Source organism: Panicum hallii, chromosome 2 (assembly GCF_002211085.1).
Source record: "Panicum hallii strain FIL2 chromosome 2, PHallii_v3.1, whole genome shotgun sequence".
NCBI lineage: Eukaryota > Viridiplantae > Streptophyta > Magnoliopsida > Poales > Poaceae > Panicum > Panicum hallii.
This window is the reverse complement of record NC_038043.1, coordinates 20,275,736-20,296,841: the sequence shown is the minus strand read 5'-3', so window position 1 is coordinate 20,296,841 and position 21,106 is coordinate 20,275,736. Positions and strand designations below refer to the sequence as shown.

The 21,106-nt window shown below is 43.8% G+C and overlaps 1 protein-coding gene and 1 long non-coding RNA gene across 3 annotated transcripts; one reads left to right on the top strand and one right to left on the bottom strand.

Annotated features, from left to right (window-relative positions):
• The first annotated feature begins 379 nt into the window (after positions 1-379).
• On the top strand, positions 380-14,861 carry LOC112879461 (ABC transporter G family member 11-like). 2 transcript variants are annotated; one of them, XM_025943716.1, is made up of 9 exons: positions 380-974; positions 9,939-10,018; positions 10,142-10,606; positions 10,727-10,813; positions 11,190-11,321; positions 11,421-11,609; positions 11,700-11,786; positions 12,689-12,962; positions 14,541-14,861. In XM_025943716.1, exons 1-9 carry the CDS (start codon positions 512-514, stop codon positions 14,735-14,737), a joined length of 1,974 nt encoding a protein of 657 aa, XP_025799501.1. In that variant the 5' UTR covers positions 380-511; the 3' UTR covers positions 14,738-14,861. The 2 variants fall into 2 exon arrangements, with proteins under 2 accessions (XP_025799501.1, XP_025799500.1); XM_025943715.1 differs by lacking the exon at positions 14,541-14,861 and having other exon boundaries at positions 12,689-13,427.
• Positions 3,192-4,306, bottom strand: LOC112879463. The gene is made up of 2 exons (XR_003226073.1): positions 3,885-4,306; positions 3,192-3,801 (listed from the first exon to the last, which is right to left on the bottom strand). It is a non-coding gene; the product is annotated as an uncharacterized LOC112879463 (long non-coding RNA).
• Positions 14,862-21,106: the final 6,245 nt, after the last annotated feature.

Below are 21,106 nucleotides of genomic sequence, written 5' to 3'. Positions count from 1 at the left end.
TTGTCCAAATTTTTTTATGTATTTTGCAAATGATACGTGATCTCACTCGAGAGATACAGAATGGATGGGGGGAGGCACCGTGTGGCTCACCTCAAATAAATGGGCAGTATGGACCTCAAACAAATTTTTTCCCACCACGGTAGCCATCATGGGCTACGCGTGTCGCTTCCTCCTCCTGGTTCGAAATCCGAACTGAGGGATACGAGAGAGAGACGGGGGAGAGAGAGGGGTTGGTACTACTGTATTAATAATATGTACCAAAAATGGCACTATATATACCACCATCGGTGGAGCTAGGCTAAGAGCAGAACACCAACCCCAGCCGCCCCCCCCACCCCCCCCCCCCCCCCCCACAACAGAATCAACAGAATGTATGCGCGTGGAAGCTGATGGACAGTGTTCTAATTTATCATAGGTTCTGAATTGGCTAGGTAGAAACGAAGAGAAGAATTGAAGCTTGGGTAGCGGTTGCACGTGCTAGAGCCACATATTGTTGAGCTTGAGCATCAGCATGGCGACCTCGCGGCTGCCACGGTGGGCGCCGACACCCAGCCCGTCGCGGCCGCTGTGGGGTCCTTCGTCCCCCGCTGCCGCCAGCGGCAGCCGCTTGCTATCCCCGTTTCGTGCCATGCTCGGAGCCTTACGTGGGCATGCCGCCCCTACGGGGGAGGCACAGCCGCCGGCAGCACCGGCCGTCGACGCTGAAGCGGCCGGGGGTGGTGTCCGCGGAATTCATGCTGGGTTTGATGGCATTATTGTTGATCATCGCGACGACGACAGCCGGCGGAAGGACATCCGTCGAGACGGCGGCGTGTTCATAACATGGGAGGACGTGTGGGTGACGGCGGTCGACGGCAGGGGGAAAACTGCCACCATCTTGCACGGCATCAGCGGCAGCGCGCGCCCCGGCGAGGTGCTAGCCATCATGGGCCCCTCTGGTTGCGGCAAGACTACACTGCTCGACACCTTGGCCGGTAATTTATTTACACGTAACTGCTCCTTCCATGCCTGTCTTCTGGCTCCACCTGAAACTGGATTCGGAAATGATTATTTCTTTTGAAACTACTTTTTGTTGTGGTCAGTCACAACTGGACGATCGTATACGGAAAACTGAAAATGTCGCCCATGCGTGTCTTCTGGCTCCTACGTCCGTCGACTTTTGCCACAACTGTAACCTAGTCGGTTCTGTAGCCGTGCCTGTTGTTACCATGTCTCAATGTGACTGCAAAATGAAACCACCACAAAATGTCCATGGCAATCAAGATCATGTTTAGAACCATCCTCAATAGTGTGTGACTGCGATTAATGAAGTAATAAAGAATAACTTATGCCTATTTGATCACCTATGACTAAAGTTTGGTTACTAAAGGTTAGACGATGAAAATTAATTCATATTCTGTTTGGATCCCAGGACGAAAATGTAAATGGAAGACACCATAAAGTCCATTAATTTTACCCTTCCACTTTGCATACCATGCGTGAAGGAACAAGGTGGAGGGTTACTCTGGTGATTTCTCAGATAGTTGGCCCCTTTTAGTTACTTTTAATCCGAATTAGGTGGGTTTGAAAGACTAACGGACTAAGGGGGACTATTAGGGGGTGTTTGATCCAAATGCTAATATCCAAAATTGCTAAACTTTAGCACTAATCTATCCAAACAGGAGCACTAATAGAATAGGTTAAACTTTAGCCAAGACTCAAAAATTTTAGCAAAGCTACGAGTGCTAATAGGTGCTAAATTTTAGCACTCAATTTTAGCCCATCCAAATAAGCCCTAATAATTAGTTCGGGTGTAACTAAAGTTAAGTCCACTTTTAGTCCTCTTTTTATATCATATAATGAGCTAAAGTTTTATCTTACGATCCAAGCGGGGTATTAATTAGGGCCTGTTTGGTGGATAGGCTAAAGTTAAGTGCTAAACTTTACCATTTATTACCACTTATATTTTTGCTAAAGTTTTTGAGTCTTGACTATAATTTAACCCACCTCATTAGCAGTCCAGTTTGGATGGACTAGTGATAATCTTTAGTACCTTTGAGCATTAGAATTTGGATCCAAACACCCTCTTAGTATTCTTTATGGTGGAGTGTATCCACCTAAGCTTCATTTATAAACATTACGGTGGAGTGTATCCACCTATTCTTTAGAATGTAGGAACGAGCTCTGCTGCCCGCTCGATTGCTCACCCTTAGCGGTGCGATCAAGCACTGCCTTCTGATTCTCGCTTATCCTCAACATTAGTGCTCACATTTTATCATATTTCTTCGAAAAGACACACAAGTGCGTTTAACGATCAGAGTGAATGGTCGTGCTAACTGAGGTTAGGCCTCCAATCTTGTTAGATGTGTACTAAGACGCATCCACATCGACGTATATGTGCGTGAGTGTGATGCATGCATGTGCCGGCCTTATAGTTTAAAAGATGATTTTCAAGAAAAAAGCGAACAGGGATTGCGCACTGAAACCCTGAACATGTCTGACGATCGGCTTTACCTGTTTGCATTGCAAACTTTCATGACCAGCTCACCTCCTTGAGATTGAATTTACTCTCTCATTTCCCTTGCTATTTGTTTTAAGGTACTTTTTATTATTTTCATTAAGTTTGTCGAAGTGAGAAACAGGAAATTGAAGTCAATGCTGCAGGCTAGGAGAAGTCAAACTATTATATAACAGATAGGTTTTGCTTGACTCCATCTGTGGTAGTAGATGAAAAATCAGATATCACACATACAGTTTTTAACATATAAAAACCATCCTACTTTATCGTGAAAGCGTTTTCTAATATTTCGACACCAAATTCAATTCTCCTGTCTAAGAAGATGGCAAACATGTGTAAACCTAACCGACTAGGGTTAAATGATTTTCTAGACGTACTTGCATGCTGTTCAGTAAACTACAAGGGGAAAAAGTGTAGTGTTCGGTGTGGAACATGAGCCTGCTGCCATCGTTTCGTCCATATGTTCCTGCATCTAGAAAAAGGATACGTGGATCCATGTCTTCCTAGTGCCAAATCATTGAAAAACATGCACGCGCTGTTTAGCGTTGATTATGGATTGTCCACCATGTGCTAGGATTAGGTAGGGATCCGTGGATCCATATGCTCCTTGCTATATCGCAATTTATTATTAGCAATAAATGCAGCTGAATTTCTGTCCTACCCATGTTGGAAGATAGTTAATCTACACATAATATTAGCGAAGAATAGATAGATTAAGAGCAACTCCAGAAAAATAGGACCGAGAGAAAAAAATCTACTCAATCAGGATCTCTCTACTCGAGTTCTTATTTTGGAGAGGCTCTTACTTTGTACTGTTGAGCCCCTTCTCCCACGGGTGGGTAGGGATGCCCCTACTCGCTCGTTGAGTCCGTCTCCAGCCAGTACGTTCTCGTTCCTCCCCTCCTTCCTCCACGAGCGTCGCCGCTTCATTGACCACCACAACATGCGCAGATGAGCCGACGGCCGCAGTTCAGGCACACCTCCGCCCTTCCCTTTGTCCTCGAGGTGTGCCTATCCATCCCTGCAGATGCGTCCGAGCTTCCAGTCGCCGAAACCATAGCCAAGGGCCGCCGCCGCCGCTGCGATCTCTGTGGCGTGCCTACCCCGCGGAGCCCCCTCCTGCACAAGATCGAGCCCCGCTTCGACGAGCGCTGCACCCCTGCACCTCCTCCGCTACCCGCGCTGCAGATCGAGCCGCAGATTCAGCAGCACATGGTGTGCTGTCTTGTCACCACCTTGAGCTGCCAAATCTGCCACCAGCGCCGCCGAATCGAGCTCGCCCGCCGCCAATTCGACGACCAGCACTGTTGAATTGTGCGTTAGTGCCATCAAATCAAGCACTACAGCTGTCAAAATCAGAGCGAGAAGGAGGCAAAGAAGTGCCGACCAGCTCGGAGTGAGGTGGAGGCTGCCATGGCCGGGATCTTGCGCGTCGCCGGCCTGTGACAGGCCGTGGCAGCAACCACCTCGATGGGCTCAGCCGGCGGAGCCACTGGCCGCATTTGCTGGAGAGCTACTGGAAAGAGCCAGAGTGAGCCACTGGGGAGAGAGAGAGAGTTAAGAGAGATGCGCACACAGGAGTAGAGAGATGATTTAGGACTGATACAGAGAATCTAAGGCGAACAAATATACTGGGAATTAAAGGGAAAAGAAGAATTGGAAAAAATAAGATCCAACAGTAGGTCCTACGTACCAGAAAAAGTAGAAAAAAGTAGGGACTGAGATCAGGGGATATTGCTGAAGTCGACGGTAGAAATTACAGCCCTAGAAAGTAGGAGGAGGCCCTACTCAAAAAAGTAGAACCTCAAGTAGGGTCTATTGCTGGAGTTAGGTAGTGTTTGGATCCAATGTGCAAAAGAGCAAAAGGGCAAAAGTTTTGCCATTTGCTAAAAGTGGTAAAAGTTTTGCCATTAGGGGTGTTTGGATCCAAATGGCAAAAGTTTTGTCAAAAGCTCATTTAAATCTCTTTTCTCCCTCTCCTATCCCCATTCCCGCGGCGGGGGGGAGGCCGAGGCGCGGGGTCGGGCGGCGGGGGCGGAGGCCGAGGCGCGGGGTCGGGCGGCGGGGTCGGGATGCGGGATCGGACGGGTTGCTGTTTTCTTTTGCTATCTGTTTTTGCTGTTTCTTTTTTGTCATAGGGTGTTTGGGTCCAAATGGAAAAAAGAGCAAATTTTTTGCTATTTGCCCTTTTGCCAAACGATCCAAACAGACCCTTATTCTAAAAGAGTGGCAAAAGATTGGCAAGAGTGGCAAGTATATCAGTTTTGCATGAGAGTGACTGCTACCTATTCTGACGCCAAAATAAATAGATAGCACGGAAAATAATAACCACCAATATCTTGCATAACAAACAAGACTCAGAAAAGGTACCTGAACAATGAAAAAAAACTAACAGAACGTTTTAGGGATAAGCACGGAAAAAATTGCTAAACTTTTATGTTTTTTTCTTTTATTGGGCGAAAAAGGTCAATATTTAGAGTTCAACTTGAAGCTAGGGTACTGCTTGACTACATAGTCATCGAGAAGCCAACGCTTTGTAGCTCCCCAACTGGCCACCAGCATGTACAGTAATCGTAGTTGCTAGCTTGACACATACTGACTATTTAGCCTAGCTATATGTATTTGCACTGCTCAATTCTTTTTTGTCTGAAAGTTGAATCTATGACATTTCTATTGATACATCGATCTATTCCTTTGAACCTATTATTGTTTTAAATTAATTAATCTATGCAATGATGTTCAGCTCAACATTTATTAGATGATGATTAATATCATTAAATTGTGGTTGTTAGATTGTTTTTCGTTGAAAAAGCTGGACACTCGACTATAATATATGTGAGAAATTAGTTAGTGTACTGTGCACTCCGTCCTGTCGTTGTTGATCAACCAATTAGCTTGGTTACACCACATCCCAACAAACTAGGTCAATGCCATCAATACAATGATGGATAAGTGAAAAATATACATCATGGTGAACGAAGGAAACACTTCTACAGTGGATGATTGAAGCGTCCCCCCATCAGGGAAGACTTAAAAGTGTTACTTTATCAGTCCCAGGAGGCTGATAACACTTTTATTACATCAGATGATACATCACCGTACAACTCTTCGCGGCAATGGGCAGTGAAGCGCCACTATCGCGAGGATCACAACAAAAACCCATACTACTACACTAACTACGAAAAAGGGGTCGTTAGAGTCTTGCGCCATGCGGAGCTCCAACGGTGACCTCACCCACAGGCAAGACTGGGTGCAGAGCGGGACCCTACTCGACGTCTTCGGGGATGTAGTCGGGATCTTCCACTGTAAAAGTAAGAATGGGGTGAGTACGAACGTACTCAGCAAGTCCAATCATACCCACGGATGGGGAAATAACAGGATTAAATGCACAGGGTAATCCAAGGATAAAGTTATGGTTTATTTGCGGAAACACAATTATATGCAGGGGTTCGTTTTAAAGCACTTTTCAAAACAAGTTTTCCAGTACCAAGGGGGCACACGATGTTGATCCACACAGGATCCAGTTTAAAACGGCTACCGGACTCCCCGTCCGCCGTAGCACACGGCACAACTGCCGGATACTTTCCAAACAACTCACACCAGCTCAACCATTCTCAGAGAGAAACACTAGTTATGTGACCACACCGTAACTTGCCCAATACCGTGGGCACGGCTATTCGAATAGATTTCAACTCTGCAGAGGTGTGCAACTTTACCCACAGGTGGGGTACCACAGCACGAACACCTTAGTGCCGGTGCAGATCCCATCGAAGCCCTTACCCACCTTAGCTAGACCTGGCTAGCCACCACGGGATCTATCAAGGGGTCATTCGACCTAACACCGAGGTTTAACCGGGGCATAAGTCACACAGAGCTTATCCCGTCTCCTTGATCACCCGTTGCTCCCAGCTCTCCTGATGGCTATCAGACTAACTAGTGGGGTTAGGCCAAGCCGTTGCCCATACAACGGTCAAGTGGTTTGCACGACAGGAAGCTAGGTGAGACGACACATCAACTCGGTCCTTAGGGGTGACAAGATGGATATCTCCCTTCCACGCTCAACCACACAGGTACGAGCACCCCAACGGCAATTCACACAGAAATGCCATCCATCCCGTCTAACTCACTTTTCAAAACTACACTTTATCCCTTCCCACACGTACACACACTTTCTTTGCAAAACCAGGTGGTCAAGGTATGGTTATCACAAGCAAGGTGGCTATCCTACCGTGTTTTCAGCATGCAAAATCATGCAATTTTTGTAAAACAGGCCACTGGGTTGTGTTTATAAAACTAGGACAAAAATATGCATCAAAGGGCGGAATTGAACTTGCCATCATCAAACCCTTGCGGGAGGTCCTGATCGAAACACTGTCCCTCGGTTTCGGGGTCGCAGAACTGGTCCTCGGTTGCTTGGTCGCAGTCGGGAACTCCTTCGTTCACTCCGTGTCCTACGACGCAAACAAACAGACATGCAATCAAGCGAAAGAATTAAAAGCTTTTATCGTTGGGCTTGAATCGGAAATAATTTAGTTACGGAGTTAGGGGTGGTATCCTTGGGTGATTTCTTAATAGCATGGCTAAAACTATACTAGAAAGGGCGTGGTAAAGTTTCGATTCGATCGGAGGTCATTTCGCACATAAAATGACGAGCTAAAAGGGGTTTGGGTGGTTAAACAGGGTTTCTGGGCTTATTCATAAATATCTAAAGGAAGCAAGGGCTTAATTGCGAATCTTAGGTACGTCCAGGGCACGCTAAGGGGTGCCGAGTACATCCAGGTTCATGAAATGGGGGTTTAATTTAAAATAGCGGAAAGGATAGGGCTTCTTTTGAAAAAGAGGGTAAACAGGAGGGGGGTTCCCTTGGAAAACAGAAACAAAGGAGGGGGCTTTGGGCTAACAGCCCTTTCTTCCTCCCTCCCCCCCTCGTGACCGAAACAGGGGAGGGGATTGGGGGCGGCGGCGGTAGCCTTGCCGGCCGGCCGGGGCCAAGGGCCGCCCGGGGCAAGGGAGAGGAGGGAGAGGGGCGCACGGGGAGCCCTCTCCCGGGCTCACCTTGGGCTGAGGCGGGCGAGGGGGGCGTGCCCACGGGGCAAGGGCGGCGGCGCTAGGCGGCTCGGTGGAGGCGGCGCCGGGCTGGGGGAGGCGAGGGGCCGGGTGGCGGAGCGGGTTGTGGGGTGGGTGAGCCGCGCGGGAAGCCCATTTATAGGGGAAGGAGGCGGCGGGGCGGAGGGGATTGGGATAGGGCGGCCGGCGGGCGGTGCGGGCGCCATTAATGGCGCTCCGGCCGCTTGCGGCCGTCGCGACGCGGCGTGGCGCGGGCCAGGGGCGGGGCGGTGCTCACCGCGTCGCGCGCACGTGGGAGCAGTGGCGAGGGAGGACGCGGCAGCGGCGGACGGCGTGGCGTCGCGGTGCGACCGTGCGACGGGCGGCGCGGCGAGTGGCGCGGCGCGTGGAGCACGTGCGGGGCGTGCTCGGCCGAGTGCAGAGGCGTGCGCGCGTGGGCACGGGCGGCCGAGCCCGGGGGCGTGCGTGCGCACAGGGGAGGGGAGGTGGCCGTGGCTTGGGAGCCGGGGCCGGGCGGCGTTCAGGAGCAGAGAAGGGAGGAAAGAAAGAAAGAAGGAAGAAGAAAGGAAAAAGGGAGAAAGGAAAAGAGAAAAGAGAAAGAAAAGAAAGGGAAAAAAGGAGAGAGAGGGAAAAGGGAACGCGTCGGCGCCGGTCGCGGCGGCGACCGCGGCCGGTCGGCCACGCGCACGATATTCGCGCGAGGGGAGAGGGAAAAGAAAGGTGTCGCGCCGGCGCTAATCACGGCGGGCGGTCGCGCGTGAGCGACAAGCCATCGAGCGACGCGGGACGGGACAGTGATCCGGTTAGGGTTAGGGTTTTGTCGTCGAACCGTTTTTACGAATTACTCTAGCGTGTGAGCAGTGCGGGATGGGTCGGCGGTCAGGCTCGCGTCGGCCGTCGGTGTGGCGGTGAAACGGAGGGAGTCAGGGTTTTACGACGGATAAATTTTCGGTCAGGGCACCTTAACGCGTAGTTTAAATTCGAAATTTTCGGAACGTCACAATGATGGTGTAAGACTAACAGAAGAAGTGAGCAGTACAACTAACAGATAAATAGTACTTCCTCCGTTTTATTTACGAAGCCTGTTTCGATCGTTTTATTAGAATAAGACTTTGACCAACCATTTCTCTACTAATATCTCATATATGTAACACAAATTATAATTATATGTAAGTGCTTCTGATTAGGAATCTAATAACACCAGTTTTGTTTCCCAGTACATATGTATTAACAAAGTAATTAATGGCCAATGACTTTGTGCTAATCAAACGAAATGAATCTTGTAATTTCTAATTCAGGTAGCACTGTATAAGAGCATGTCCAGCAGTTTTCCAATAAATTTTTCTCAATAACCATCTAATGGGAGAGTTGCTCTTGCAGTGCCCCAATAATTTCATCCCAAGCCAACTACCATATTGGGAAAGCTTCAACTCTGCCTCTATTTGGGAGAGTTAGGATAGATTATTGGTTTATCCTAATAATTATTGGTAAAAAGAAAAGATAAAAGGATCTGCTGGAGCATAATTTTTATACAAACTCTCCCCGTATGTTTGTTGGATTGGGGAATGGGGATCCGCTGAAAGCACTTTAAGCACTTGCTTCAGAGCAATATTTCTTTTCAGCATAAATATATTATATTATTGTGGCAAATACAAAGCATAACCCAAAAATGTTTTTTTTCAAGAATACACAGGAGAGATGTTTAACTTTGGATTAACAAGGAAATAGCCAAAAAAAGATCACTGGCATGGCAGCATTAGCCTTCCACATTTATAGCTTGTTACATGCATATAATTTGCCGCATTTTTCATGCTAAGTTTCTTTTAGTATGTATGGCCTAAGTTTCTTTAGACCAAGAGAAGTTTATCAGAAAAAAAATTAATGCCCTTTTTGTTGTGACTTGTGAGCCACCGATCTAAGCCCGAAAAGAAAAAAAAACAGAGAGAGCTACATGCATTCCATCCCCATTGACATGCTATACGTAGATCTCTCATGGAGTATCGTCACGACCCTGCAAACCTTAGGGGCAGATTAACTTCTCCTTTTCATTTTCGAGAAATTAAAGTGGAATATTCATGGTATATTAAATTTCTTTTTTTTTCTTCTGACATCAAGTGCATGTCAAAATTTATCCCCGAACGTGATCTTTTAAGATGCCTGATTCGATGCTTCTACATGTAGCTTGGATATATATGATGAATTACATATTTGATATCAGAATTTAAAAAGTTTTTGAAACTGAGAACTTGATAACTGAAACAGATTATTTTCTTGCAAGTGGAAAATTAACTTCTGATTAAAATTCTCCAACATCACTGACATTCAGTACAGCATTTGGAACTTCAACATTTAACTAATCTTTGCTGTCTCACAGGGAGACTAGATACGAACCTGAGGAGTAAAGGAGATATTCTCATCAATGGCCGGCAACAGAAACTCGCCTTCGGAACCTCAGTAAGATTTTGATCTGAATTTCAAACCAGAAACACTAAAAAAATGAAACACACTTTTGAATGAAGTTCAGGCTTTACTGTCACCGGTAAGATTTGAATGAGTAACACACAACGATCAATCCAGGCGTACGTGACGCAAGAGAATGTGCTGATGGCCACCCTCACGGTGCGCGAGGCTATCTACTACTCGGCGCAGATCCAGCTGCCGGATACCATGACGGTCGCAGAGAAGCTGGCCCGCGCCGACGACACGATCCAGGAGATGGGCCTCACCAGTGCGCTGGACACGCGCATCGGCGGGCGCGAGACCAAGGGCATCAGCGGCGGGCAAAGGAAGCGCCTCACCATCTGCCTCGAGATCCTCACACGGCCGCGGCTGCTCTTCCTGGACGAGCCCACCAGCGGGCTCGACAGCGCCGCCTCGTACCATGTGATGAGCCGCATCACCGGCCTCACCGCCAGGGAGGGAATGACCATCGTTGCCGTTGTGCACCAGCCGCTCAGCGAGGTGTTCGAGCTCTTCCATGGCCTCTGCTTGCTCGCCTCCGGCCAGACAATCTACTTTGGCCCGGCCGCCAACGCTGCTGAGGTGATTGGGGTCTTTTCTTCTGTCTTCGATGCTGGGATTCCACTATGTTCGCTAATTATGGTTTTTTAATTTGTTTGCTAATGATTTCCATGTACAATACATTATATATTCTTTTTGCAGTTCTTCACATCAAACGGCTACCCTTGCCCACCAATGAGAAATCCTTCGGATCATTTCTTGAGGACAATCAACAGAGACTTTGAATTGGTATGTAAGAAAAAATATCAGTTAACATAGTTTATAATTTCTGCCTATATCATACTCTGATAGTAAAATGAAAAGGAGAAGGAAGACATCATTAAGGCCCTGTTTTGATGGGCTAAAATTGGATGCTAAATTTTAGCACATATTAGCACTCAAATCTTTGCTAAAATTTTTAAGTCTTGGCTAAAGTTTAGCCCACCCCATTAACGCTCCTGTTTGGATGGACTAGTGCTATTTAGTACTTTGGAGCACTAGCATTTGGATCCAAACACCCTCTAAGTTGAATCAAATACTTGTTAACATATATAGGTTATTATTACCACTATGTCGGGCTTGATATAGAGATCATTTCAGTTCATGTAAGCATCCTTTAATATAGGAAAGTGGAGAAAGAAGAACAGTATCCAAGCCATCTGCAGCACATGAAGCGATAGAAACTTTGGTAAATGCCTACAAATCCTCCAATACTTCAGAAAATGCCAAAAAGGAAATGCATGACATAAATGAGATGGTTAGTATCTGAACTCATGTCTTCTGGTATTTGTATAACTTGCATGAACATGTTATTTGCTAGAAATCATATATGATATTGTTTGGCATGCTAACCCAGAGCGGAGTGATGCTCAGAAGAAACCAAGCTAGTTTCCTTACCAAGGTGCTTGTACTCACTAGAAGATCGTTTGTGAACATGTACCGAGACGTTGGATACTACTGGTTGCGACTTGGCATCTATATTTCCATTAGTCTATGCCTTGGTACCATATATTACAATTTTGGCTATGGATACGATTCTATTCGTGTAAGTTGATTAATTCTTCTGCTGGTGTCACATATACACACACTAAATTAATTGCAAAAGTTATTGATGTTATTACACCTACTGTTTCAGTCTAGATCATCAATGCTAATGTTCACTGGTGGCCTTCTAACCTTGATGGCAATTGGAGGATTCCCTTCCTTTGTGGAGGAAATGAAGGTATTACTATCACAATTTGTTTTTGACTATTTTTAGATGGTTTTTATTTTGAGCAAGAAGACAACAGGGAAATAATTATGAGATTAAGTAAATTCGATTATATGAAAACATCAAAGGCTGATGCAACAAATAGAAACTTATTAACTCAGCTTGATCATGATATGATATTTAAAATTAAGTCAACCATGCTAACCCAGCCTAGTGATATGTAGAATTAATAAAAGTTTTCAGATTTCAGATGCTTACGGCCTGCTCTAGGATTTGAAGTTGTTGAATGCCAATCAATTGCATCAAAAAGTAGATTTATCACCTTATTTTTTTTGCCACATATCTACCTAGATTATTTTTTGGTTAATTGTGAAAGAGGCTCATAACCTTTGCCAATGTAGTTGTCAATGAATTTAACTGCTTCAAAGTATATATATGAAATACTTATATAAAAAATTAAGCATTGTTGAAATTGTTGCTCATTTGCCTGCAGAACAAGGTACATGTGTAACATTTACACAGAACCTATCCATTGACTAATTTTGCCAACAGTTGTCATTACAGAGTGGAAAAGACTAAAAGCGAAGTATCCTTAACAAAGAAATTACTCATTTTTCCTTTTCTTTCACTATATCTTGGGGTCTCATCTTCCAGCTGGTATTTTTGAATATTTGATAAAATAAGGTGACACATGTTTCTATCCAACAAAACAATGTAATGGAACATCCAATTTCTATAACAACAAATTATTAGATCTTTTGCAACAGAATAAATACAGTTTTGTAAATAGCCTTTTTTAAAGTTTCTTGTTGCTGACTACATGAGGTGAGTACATAAATTCAATGAAGTACGAAATCATTAAATAGGATGTTGAAGGTGTTCCTCTCACTTTTGTCCTTGTTTGCGGTACCCAGATATTCAGGAGAGAAAGGCTAAATGGACACTACGGTGTTTCCGCATTTGTGATCTCCAATTGGCTGTCAGCCACACCATATCTCGTACTTATCGCTGTATTACCTGGCGCAGTAGCCTACTATCTGTCTGGTCTAAAGAGAGGAGTAGACCATTTCATGTACTTTACGCTTGTGCTTTGTGCATGCACAATGCTTGTTGAAGGCCTTATGATGATCGTAGCTGCTATCGTGCCAGATTTTCTTATGGGCATCATCACAGGTGCAGGGATACAAGGTATCATGATGCTCAACTGTGGATTCTTTCAAATACCTAGTAAACTGCCAAAAATAGTATGGAAATACCCAATGTTCTACATTTCTTTCCACAAGTATGCACTCCAAGGATTTTACAAGAATGAGTTCTTGGGTTTAGTGCTCGAAAATAACCCAGGAGTTGGAGATAAAACAATAACTGGTGAGCAAGTTATCAGTAAATTATTTGAAACAGAAATGGGTCACTCAAAATGGGTGGACTTTGCAGTGTTATGTGGAATGATTGTAGCATATAGGTTGCTTTTTGTAATGATTATTAAGGTTGTCGACGTGCTAAAGCCCATGTTTAAGGGTGAAACATTTAGGTGCCACGCTCAATGTATTTGTGGCATGCAAAACCCTTGTACACCTCTATAATATTTTCATGCAAGTAATGTAAGATATGATAAAGGATACTACCAATAAATAAAAGGTAACTAGTATAATTAACTCCGATATATCAGCTCCAGCACTGTGTAATGCTGTGAGACGAATGTGGGTTAGATCAAAACTTTACTGACAAGTTACCTATTAGCAAAAAAAAAGGCACAAAAGTATTTTGATGCTAATTACATTTTGGAGAAAATAATTTGTAAGTGTAAAACAGTTCTTACGGCTTAATAGCTGAATTCTAATACTACTCATTAATATTACATTACTGACAAGTAATGTAAGGTAGCTTTATGCTAGTGAAAAATCAATGACTCTGCATATGATTAATGTGATTTTGGTGGTTTAATAACAACATGGTCAATTGCTAACAATGTTTACTTTTCATGGCGCAATGTTTCAAAATGTGATTAACGTATAAATGTGAGCATCATTAGTGTATAAATGAGCATCATGGCAATGTCATTAGCATGAGTTTTGCATTTTTTTATATAAGTTGAGCATGATTTTTTTAAGTAACTTTAATATTTGCTATGGTACTGTGCCTCAACTTAATTTAGTCAAATACCAGATGCAAAATGATGAATTTAGGATAATTTTTCTAAATTTTCAGGTGGTTTGGTAGGGTATATTTGCACAACCAGAAAACTGAAATTTCATGATGGGTGATGTATTTTCGTTGGAGGCATGACGGTCGGCCGCCACGGAACATTTTCGTGATGAGAATCATTATTTTCCTGATAGTTTTGCACTCTCACGAAATTTTTGCTTTCGGGTAGTGGTGCCAATAGCTTGCTGTTGTTTTGGAGGGGAGAATCTTGAACCATTTAAAATCGCCCCGAGCCCACCTAATAGCCACCCCCTCCCCTTCTCCTGCGCCTCCTTGCGTGCCGGTTGGTCGCTCCAGGCGGCGGATGTCACGCCATGGTGCTGGCTGTGCAGCATGGCCATGGTTCGGGCGAAAACCCACCCATGCCCCCACCTCCCCCTCCAATTTAAGCTTGACGTTGGCCCCTGCCAGAAACAATAGCCCTCCTTAACCCCGTTCCTGCTACTTCCTCCATCTCTATCGTTGAGCCTCGCGCATCGTTTCCCCGCACCCTTAGCACCCCTTCGGCCGTCCTCCTTTCCCTTCCATGGCACTCACCCTTCCTGTTCTTTCTGTGTGCAGGGTCCCAAGCAGAGCACCCCGTCCGCTTCTGCCGCCCCTCGCCGGCTAGACTCCTCCAGAATTTTCTCCACCTCGGGTGCAGCTTGTGTGCCCCTTCGCCGCTGCCCCATGGCCTTCCGCCATCAGCGCCGCCTCGCCGCGTCGCACCGGGCGTGCTGCGGTTGTGGTCAAGGCTGGAGCGGGTGGCCTCAACCTGAGCTGCACCTTGACCACCAGGCCCCACCCATCAACAATCTTGGGTCCGGTAGGGGTGTGTAGATCTATGTTTAATCGGGGTTTTCAAATTAAAAAAGAAAAATAAAAGTGTATAAGTGTTTGTTTGGTATAGGATTAATAGCTGAAACTTGTAGAATTGGTTGAAAATTGTGTAGGGATGAAACTTTTTTCGTTAGATTTCTTGTTGTATGATCATGCTACTGTTCTATAGATTTATTTATAATTTTGTTTGTGAAGATGAGTTAAATGTCTAATTAATTCTGTATTGGTCTAAAAACCATGAAACTAATTTCATTAGTTTCCTTATGGCTTGTGCTGTCCAGCAGCATAGCTTAAAATCTTGAAACTTGAATAGTTGCTACAGTTTTAGCTTAATTCTTTGCTTGCTTCCTGAAATTTGTTTAATGCATAACAATTAATTGAAAATTGCTAAAAATGTGAAACCACCTACCTCCTTTAGTTTTGTTTCTCCGTTTAGTTGCTGTAATAATAACGTTGGAGCTGTTTAAATTTGTTTGCAAGTCATGTGAGATTTAACTTGTTCCAAGGTGCTGAAGGTTGTTTTATTTATAATTAAATATTAAGAAATATTTTAATATGAATCCAACTCTGGTGAGCTTGTTTTATCATTCTTTGGCAGTACCATTTAATTCATAATATTGCTTGTCAATTTGATTTAATCTTGTAATTCCATGGTTGTGAGTAATTGATTAATGTTTAATTAAAGGAATTTTTATGCAAGAATATTTTATGCTTGTTGGTCCTATTCTTAAGTTTTATACATGTGCCATTTATGATTCATGTATTTCATAACCATTCGCCTAGGGGTGTTCCCGGTGCACTTATGTTCCCCTCCATGCAAGTTATTAGGCGTGTTCTCAATAGTTGAGGCTAATTGGCAAAGGATGATGAGAGTACCCCTTGACCAACTTTTGCCGGTTGGGTGAGCCACGTGATCCTTATGTTGTGTGGGTAAATAAGTACACCCTTGAAAGATTAATAAACAATTCAATTTGCCACACTTTCGGTTATAGCAAGCTTAAGTCCGATGAATTCTTCATAAAGTTATCGGATGTTTGTGGTTATCATTCATACGCTCAAGCTCTCTTTCTAATTAGTGTTGTTTTAGTTGAATAACTAAAACTTTGTGTTGGGTATGGGCAAGATTAATAAAACTTGATAGTTATAAGTATGAGCTTTTCACATTCAAATGCTCTTATGCTAAGGATATGATGAGTTGGGCTTTGGCAAACTTTAGTTAACTTTAATGCCTATTCCTTATTGTAACCTTAAGCATGACTCTTGTTTATCTAATTGCATAAGACTTGCGAGTACCTTTTGTACTTGCATTGCTTTTAACCCTAAGTAGTAGGTGAGCTGGAGGTTGTTTTCTTTTCACTTTTACCCCACTAATCCTGCCGCAAGAGAGGAGTAGGCCTTTTGTTGCTACGATGGTGTCCTTGGGCAAAGAAACCATTGTTCTACCATGCTTTTATTACCTTTTTCGCTGAGTAGTTTGGCTCTTTGTGAGATTGTGGTTGGGAACTTGAACCATAATTTATGATACTCTTAATGCCTTTTGTGAGCCCAGGGATTAGCTTAAGCACATAAATTTTAGATTTGAATCTACTTTGTCATGAACTTGTAATGGTGAATACTGAATTCGTGTAATATGTAAAATTGCTCTCTGTGGTTCATGTGGTGATGTACAGTTTGTAAATGGTAAGTGTGCTTATTCTTGGACATGTTGCGAAGCATGTACCAGGACCATTGAGTTTGCTTCGATTTAAGTGGATGACGTGTCAAATTTATGACATCTAGATGTGGATTAACATGTGGCATGCCATATGGCGGGAAGATTCTAGCTCTCATCTTAATGGAATGATCGACGGTTCATTAAATCGAGCACAAATTGGGCAGTTCTTACATTACTAGTATACACAGACTTCACGGCTGCAAAATGTCATGGATTTTGATGTGTGAACACCTCAAAAGGACTTTGTGCTTGTGAAGAATCAATGATGTAAGGAAAATGGCCCCTAATCAATTGTTTGTGATTTTGGTGATTGAATAACAACATAATCATTGGGACTATTGTATTTATCAAGATATACCTTTGTAGGTTTTTGTTGGTCCCAAGAATGCAATGGAAGCCATCCAAATGATCAAGTAAGGAAAGACCCGTGAAGAAATAAAGCCAAAACAAGTGCAGAACCTCACCGACGCATTTGACCGACTCATTCAGTGAGGGGCAGAAGAAACCACTGAATCAATCGGTGACAAGAGCAACAGAAGTAGATGCTACTGGAATGACCGATTCATTCGGTAATATTCATCAAGGGCACCACCGAACCATGCTAGTTGGGGGCACCGGGAAGCTGAAGATCATCTCAGAAATGACCGACTCATTCGGTCATGTCCATGGAGGCCATCACCGAATCAATCGGTGAAGCTGGGAAGCTGATGTACGGCTCTGGAATGACCGACTCATTCAGTCATGTCCATGGGCCCCGCAAGTCAGCGGCCCAACGGCTAGTCTAAGTGGGCATCGCCGATTCATTTGGTGATACCATCTCTACACCACCGAATCAGTCAATGAGATGCAGAATTGCGACTGTGAGTTGCAACGGCTAGTTTCTTGGTTGTGTGTGTGTATATGTATATATAGTGTTTTGTTATAATGCACCCACCCTCTTAGTTGCAACTGTAACAGTTCTAGTTGCAACCGGTTCACGTCCAGTTGCAACAGGGTCGGTCTGAGTTGCAATTAATTCGCACCCGGTTGCAACTAGTTTGCGTCCAGTTGCAACCGGGTCGGTCTAAGTTGCAACTGGTTCACGCTCACTTGCAATCAGTTTACTCCAGTTGCAACTGAGAGACTACATCAATTACAACTAGGAGAATAGATCAATTGCAACTAGATGGAAGTGATTGCAATTGGGCACGAATCAGTTGCAACTGGACACGAACCAGCTGCAACTTAATCCGATCCAGTTGCAACTAAGAGGGTGGGTGCATACTCTATACAAAATGCACCCAGGTGCATTATAACAAACCACTATATATATATATATCATATGCCCAGTCATTTCAAGTGTTCTATCCACCAAGATATAGACTTGATTCTCTCCTGCATTATGCCTCTTAGCGCATTGCTTTGGGTGTTAGTCTAGAGTTAGGCAAGGTTTGCACACCTCTTGTTATCGGTTCTTACGTGCACTAAGAGATGTAAATCCAGAGCTTGTAAGTCTTGCGAGACCCTCCAACTGAGTTTGTGGAGTGACCGCTGGTGCTTGTAATAGCAATTTTTTTCTTCTTTCTCACCTTTGTTCTTCTAGAGCCGGTTCCTCGGATCTTGTCTGTTCGGCGTGGTGTTTGGGACGTTGCAGGTCACCTATGTAAAATCCCGCCCACCCACCCAGATCCGTGGGAAAGAACCCTGATTTTCCCCCAAATTAACGGTAGAATCGATTGAGGCGAGGATTCCAAGACGCTTGTTCTTGCGTAAAATTCTGGGAGCCAGCATCGGTTCAGATCCGTGGTGGTGTTGGTAGTAGGTTATTCTTTGGTTTCGGTTGCCAGGCAAGTCATTGTGTGAAAATTCCCCGACCAAAGCCGTAACCTAGGCGGCGGTAGAACTCGCCTGTCGATCTTGTGGGGAGGGAACATCCCAAACCGAATTCACAGTTTGAAACAAACCGGAACAGTACATGACTATGTGGATAAATTTGAAGAATTGATGGGACTAGTTAAGAGAGCAAATCCATTCTGCCTGATGACTGTTTCACCACATTTTGCATCTGGACTGAAAGAATATATCCAACATCATCTTCAGTGTCACAAGCGGGCAACCTTAACTGATGCTTTATGGTTTGCCAAGAGATTGGAGCAAGCTGCTCCAGCTCCTAGAAGATACCTGCCTACAAATGTTGTCTCCAAACCTGTCAGGCAGTGGAAAGCTACAAATGAGGGCAAAGAAAGTCCTACAAATTCTATAGCTGATTGAAGGTTCCTGGCACATGTTTTAAATGCAGGGAACCTTGGATTCCTGGCCATGCAAAGGTGTGCAAAGGGAAGCGGGTATATTCTGTCATACCCATGGAAAATAATGAGGGTAAGGAGGAAGCAGTAGTTGTTGAAGATGGAGCAGAATCTGAAGGAGAATTTCAAGATGCAGAGCAAGCTCCAACATTGCAAATTTCTATGCATGCTTTAGGGTACACATCCACTGCATCAACTACATTCACACTAAAAATTCAGATTAGTCTTCTGACTGCTACTGCACTGGTCAACAGTGGCCGTGATGCCTCTTTTATCAATGCTAAGTTTGCTATGAAAGCTCAATGTTCTATAGCCACAGTCCCCGTTATTCAAGTTGCTGCAGCTAGTGGAAGCTCCATGAGAAGCACATCGCTTGCCTACAATGCCTTATATTATATAGGGACATCAATTCTTTTCTGATTTTAGGCTGCTCGAGATCAAGGGTTATGACATTATTATTGGGAGCTGACTGGATTTTTACACACAGTCCTATTGGTCTCAACTTAAAAACAAGAGAGTTCTCTATAAAAAAAGATTGTACCACTGTTATCACCCTTGTGGATGAAGCTCTTCTACCAAAGCATCTCCTTATTGGCACTAAGAAGTTGTGTCAGTTATTACAAAGAAGAGTGGTCTCTAATGTGATACTATTGCACAACAGTGATGCTTCAGCCTGCACATCCATTGACCTGCAGATACCTGATGAGATACAACCCTTACTGCAAGAATTTGGTTATATTTTCAAAGAACCCATAGAACTACCACCAAAGAGAAAAGTTGACCATGCCATTGCGCTGTTGGATGGAACAAAGATTGTCAATCAGAGACCTTACAGGTTACCATTTTATTAGAAAAATGCAATTGAAGAGCTCATTAAACATATCCTTCTCTGCAATATGATAAGACCTAGCATTATCCCATACTCTTCTCCTGTCATTTTGGTGGAAAAGAACAATGGCACATGGAGATTATGTGTGGACTACAGATAGTTAAATTCCAACACAGTTAAGAACAAATACCCAAAACCCTTAATTGAAGAATTGTTGGATGAATTATTTGGAGAAGAAGTGTTTTCTAAAATTGACTTGAGGTTGTGTTACCATAAAATCAGAATGAAAGAGGAGGATATTCCAAAAACAGCTTTTACCACTCATATGGGCCATTTTGAGTATGTTGTGCTCCCTTTTGGCTTAACCAATGCACTAGCAACTTTTCAATCACTCATGAACATAGTGCTGGCAGAATTTTTGAGGAAGTTTCCTCTAGTATCTTTTGATGACATTCTCATATGCAGTGCATCTATGCCAGAGCATGTTCAACATTTGACAGCCATACTGCAAGTGCTTAGATAGAATCAACTTTTTGCCAAGTTGAGTAAGTGTACTTTTGGCCAGAAGGAAGTTGAATATCTAGGCCATGTTATAAGTAAATCAGGAGTGGCTACAGATCCCTCAAAAATCAGCATCATCCAACAATAGCCTTCACCAAAAATAGTAACTCAATAGAGAGCATTTATGGGTTTCACTAGGTATCACAGAAGAATTATAAAAGGGTATGGCATTTTTTGTAGACCCCTATTTGATGCTTTGAAGAAGGATGCTTTCAACTGGACAGAACAACAAGAAAAAGCTTTTCAGCATCTGAAGTCAGTCATATCTTCTCCACCAGTCCTTGCTCTCCCTAACTTCAGTCAAACCTTTCATCTTAGAAGTTGATGCCAGTGGGCATGGTATTGGAGCTGTCATTATGCAAAATGGGCAATCCATAGCATTTTTCAAAAGTACACTTAGACCAAAAGCTACAGTTGCATCCACTTATGAAAAAGAAGCAGTGGTTATTGTGGAAGCCTTAAAGAAATGGAAACACTATTTTGCAAGCACTTCTATCATCATTAGAACTGATCAACTCAACCTCAAGTATATACATGACCAAAGGCTAGTTGAAGGAATACAGCATAAGTTGCTAGTCAAGTTGCTGTGCTACAATTATAAAGTTGAATACAAGAAAGGCAAAGAAAATAAAGTTGTTCATGCCCTGTCTAGAGCTCCCCATTCTGAATTATTGGCCCTCACTTGTGTCATCCCTGCTTGGATTGAACAAGTAACTACATCTTACACCCAAGACCAGAAATGTTTGGATCTCATCACCAAAATCACTGTTTATAGCAACTCTAGTCCTCATTTCTCCCTGAAGATAGCATCTTGAAATTCAAAGGAAAAGTATACATTGGGAACACCGCTAATCTGAAACGACAGCTCTTGGAAACATTTCACAAATCAGCACTAGTTGGTCACTCTGGAGAAAGGGCC

Excerpts from the sequence above, each read along its gene's own strand:
- LOC112879461 (XM_025943715.1), top strand. The coding sequence starts at position 512 with ATGGCGACCTCGCGGCTGCCACGGTGGGCGCCGACACCCAGCCCGTCG. Across the intron at positions 10,607-10,726 it reads CGGCCGCCAACGCTGCTGAG|TTCTTCACATCAAACGGCTA; the intron begins GTGATTGGGGTC and ends TTCTTTTTGCAG. Across the intron at positions 10,814-11,189 it reads TCAACAGAGACTTTGAATTG|GAAAGTGGAGAAAGAAGAAC; the intron begins GTATGTAAGAAA and ends CCTTTAATATAG.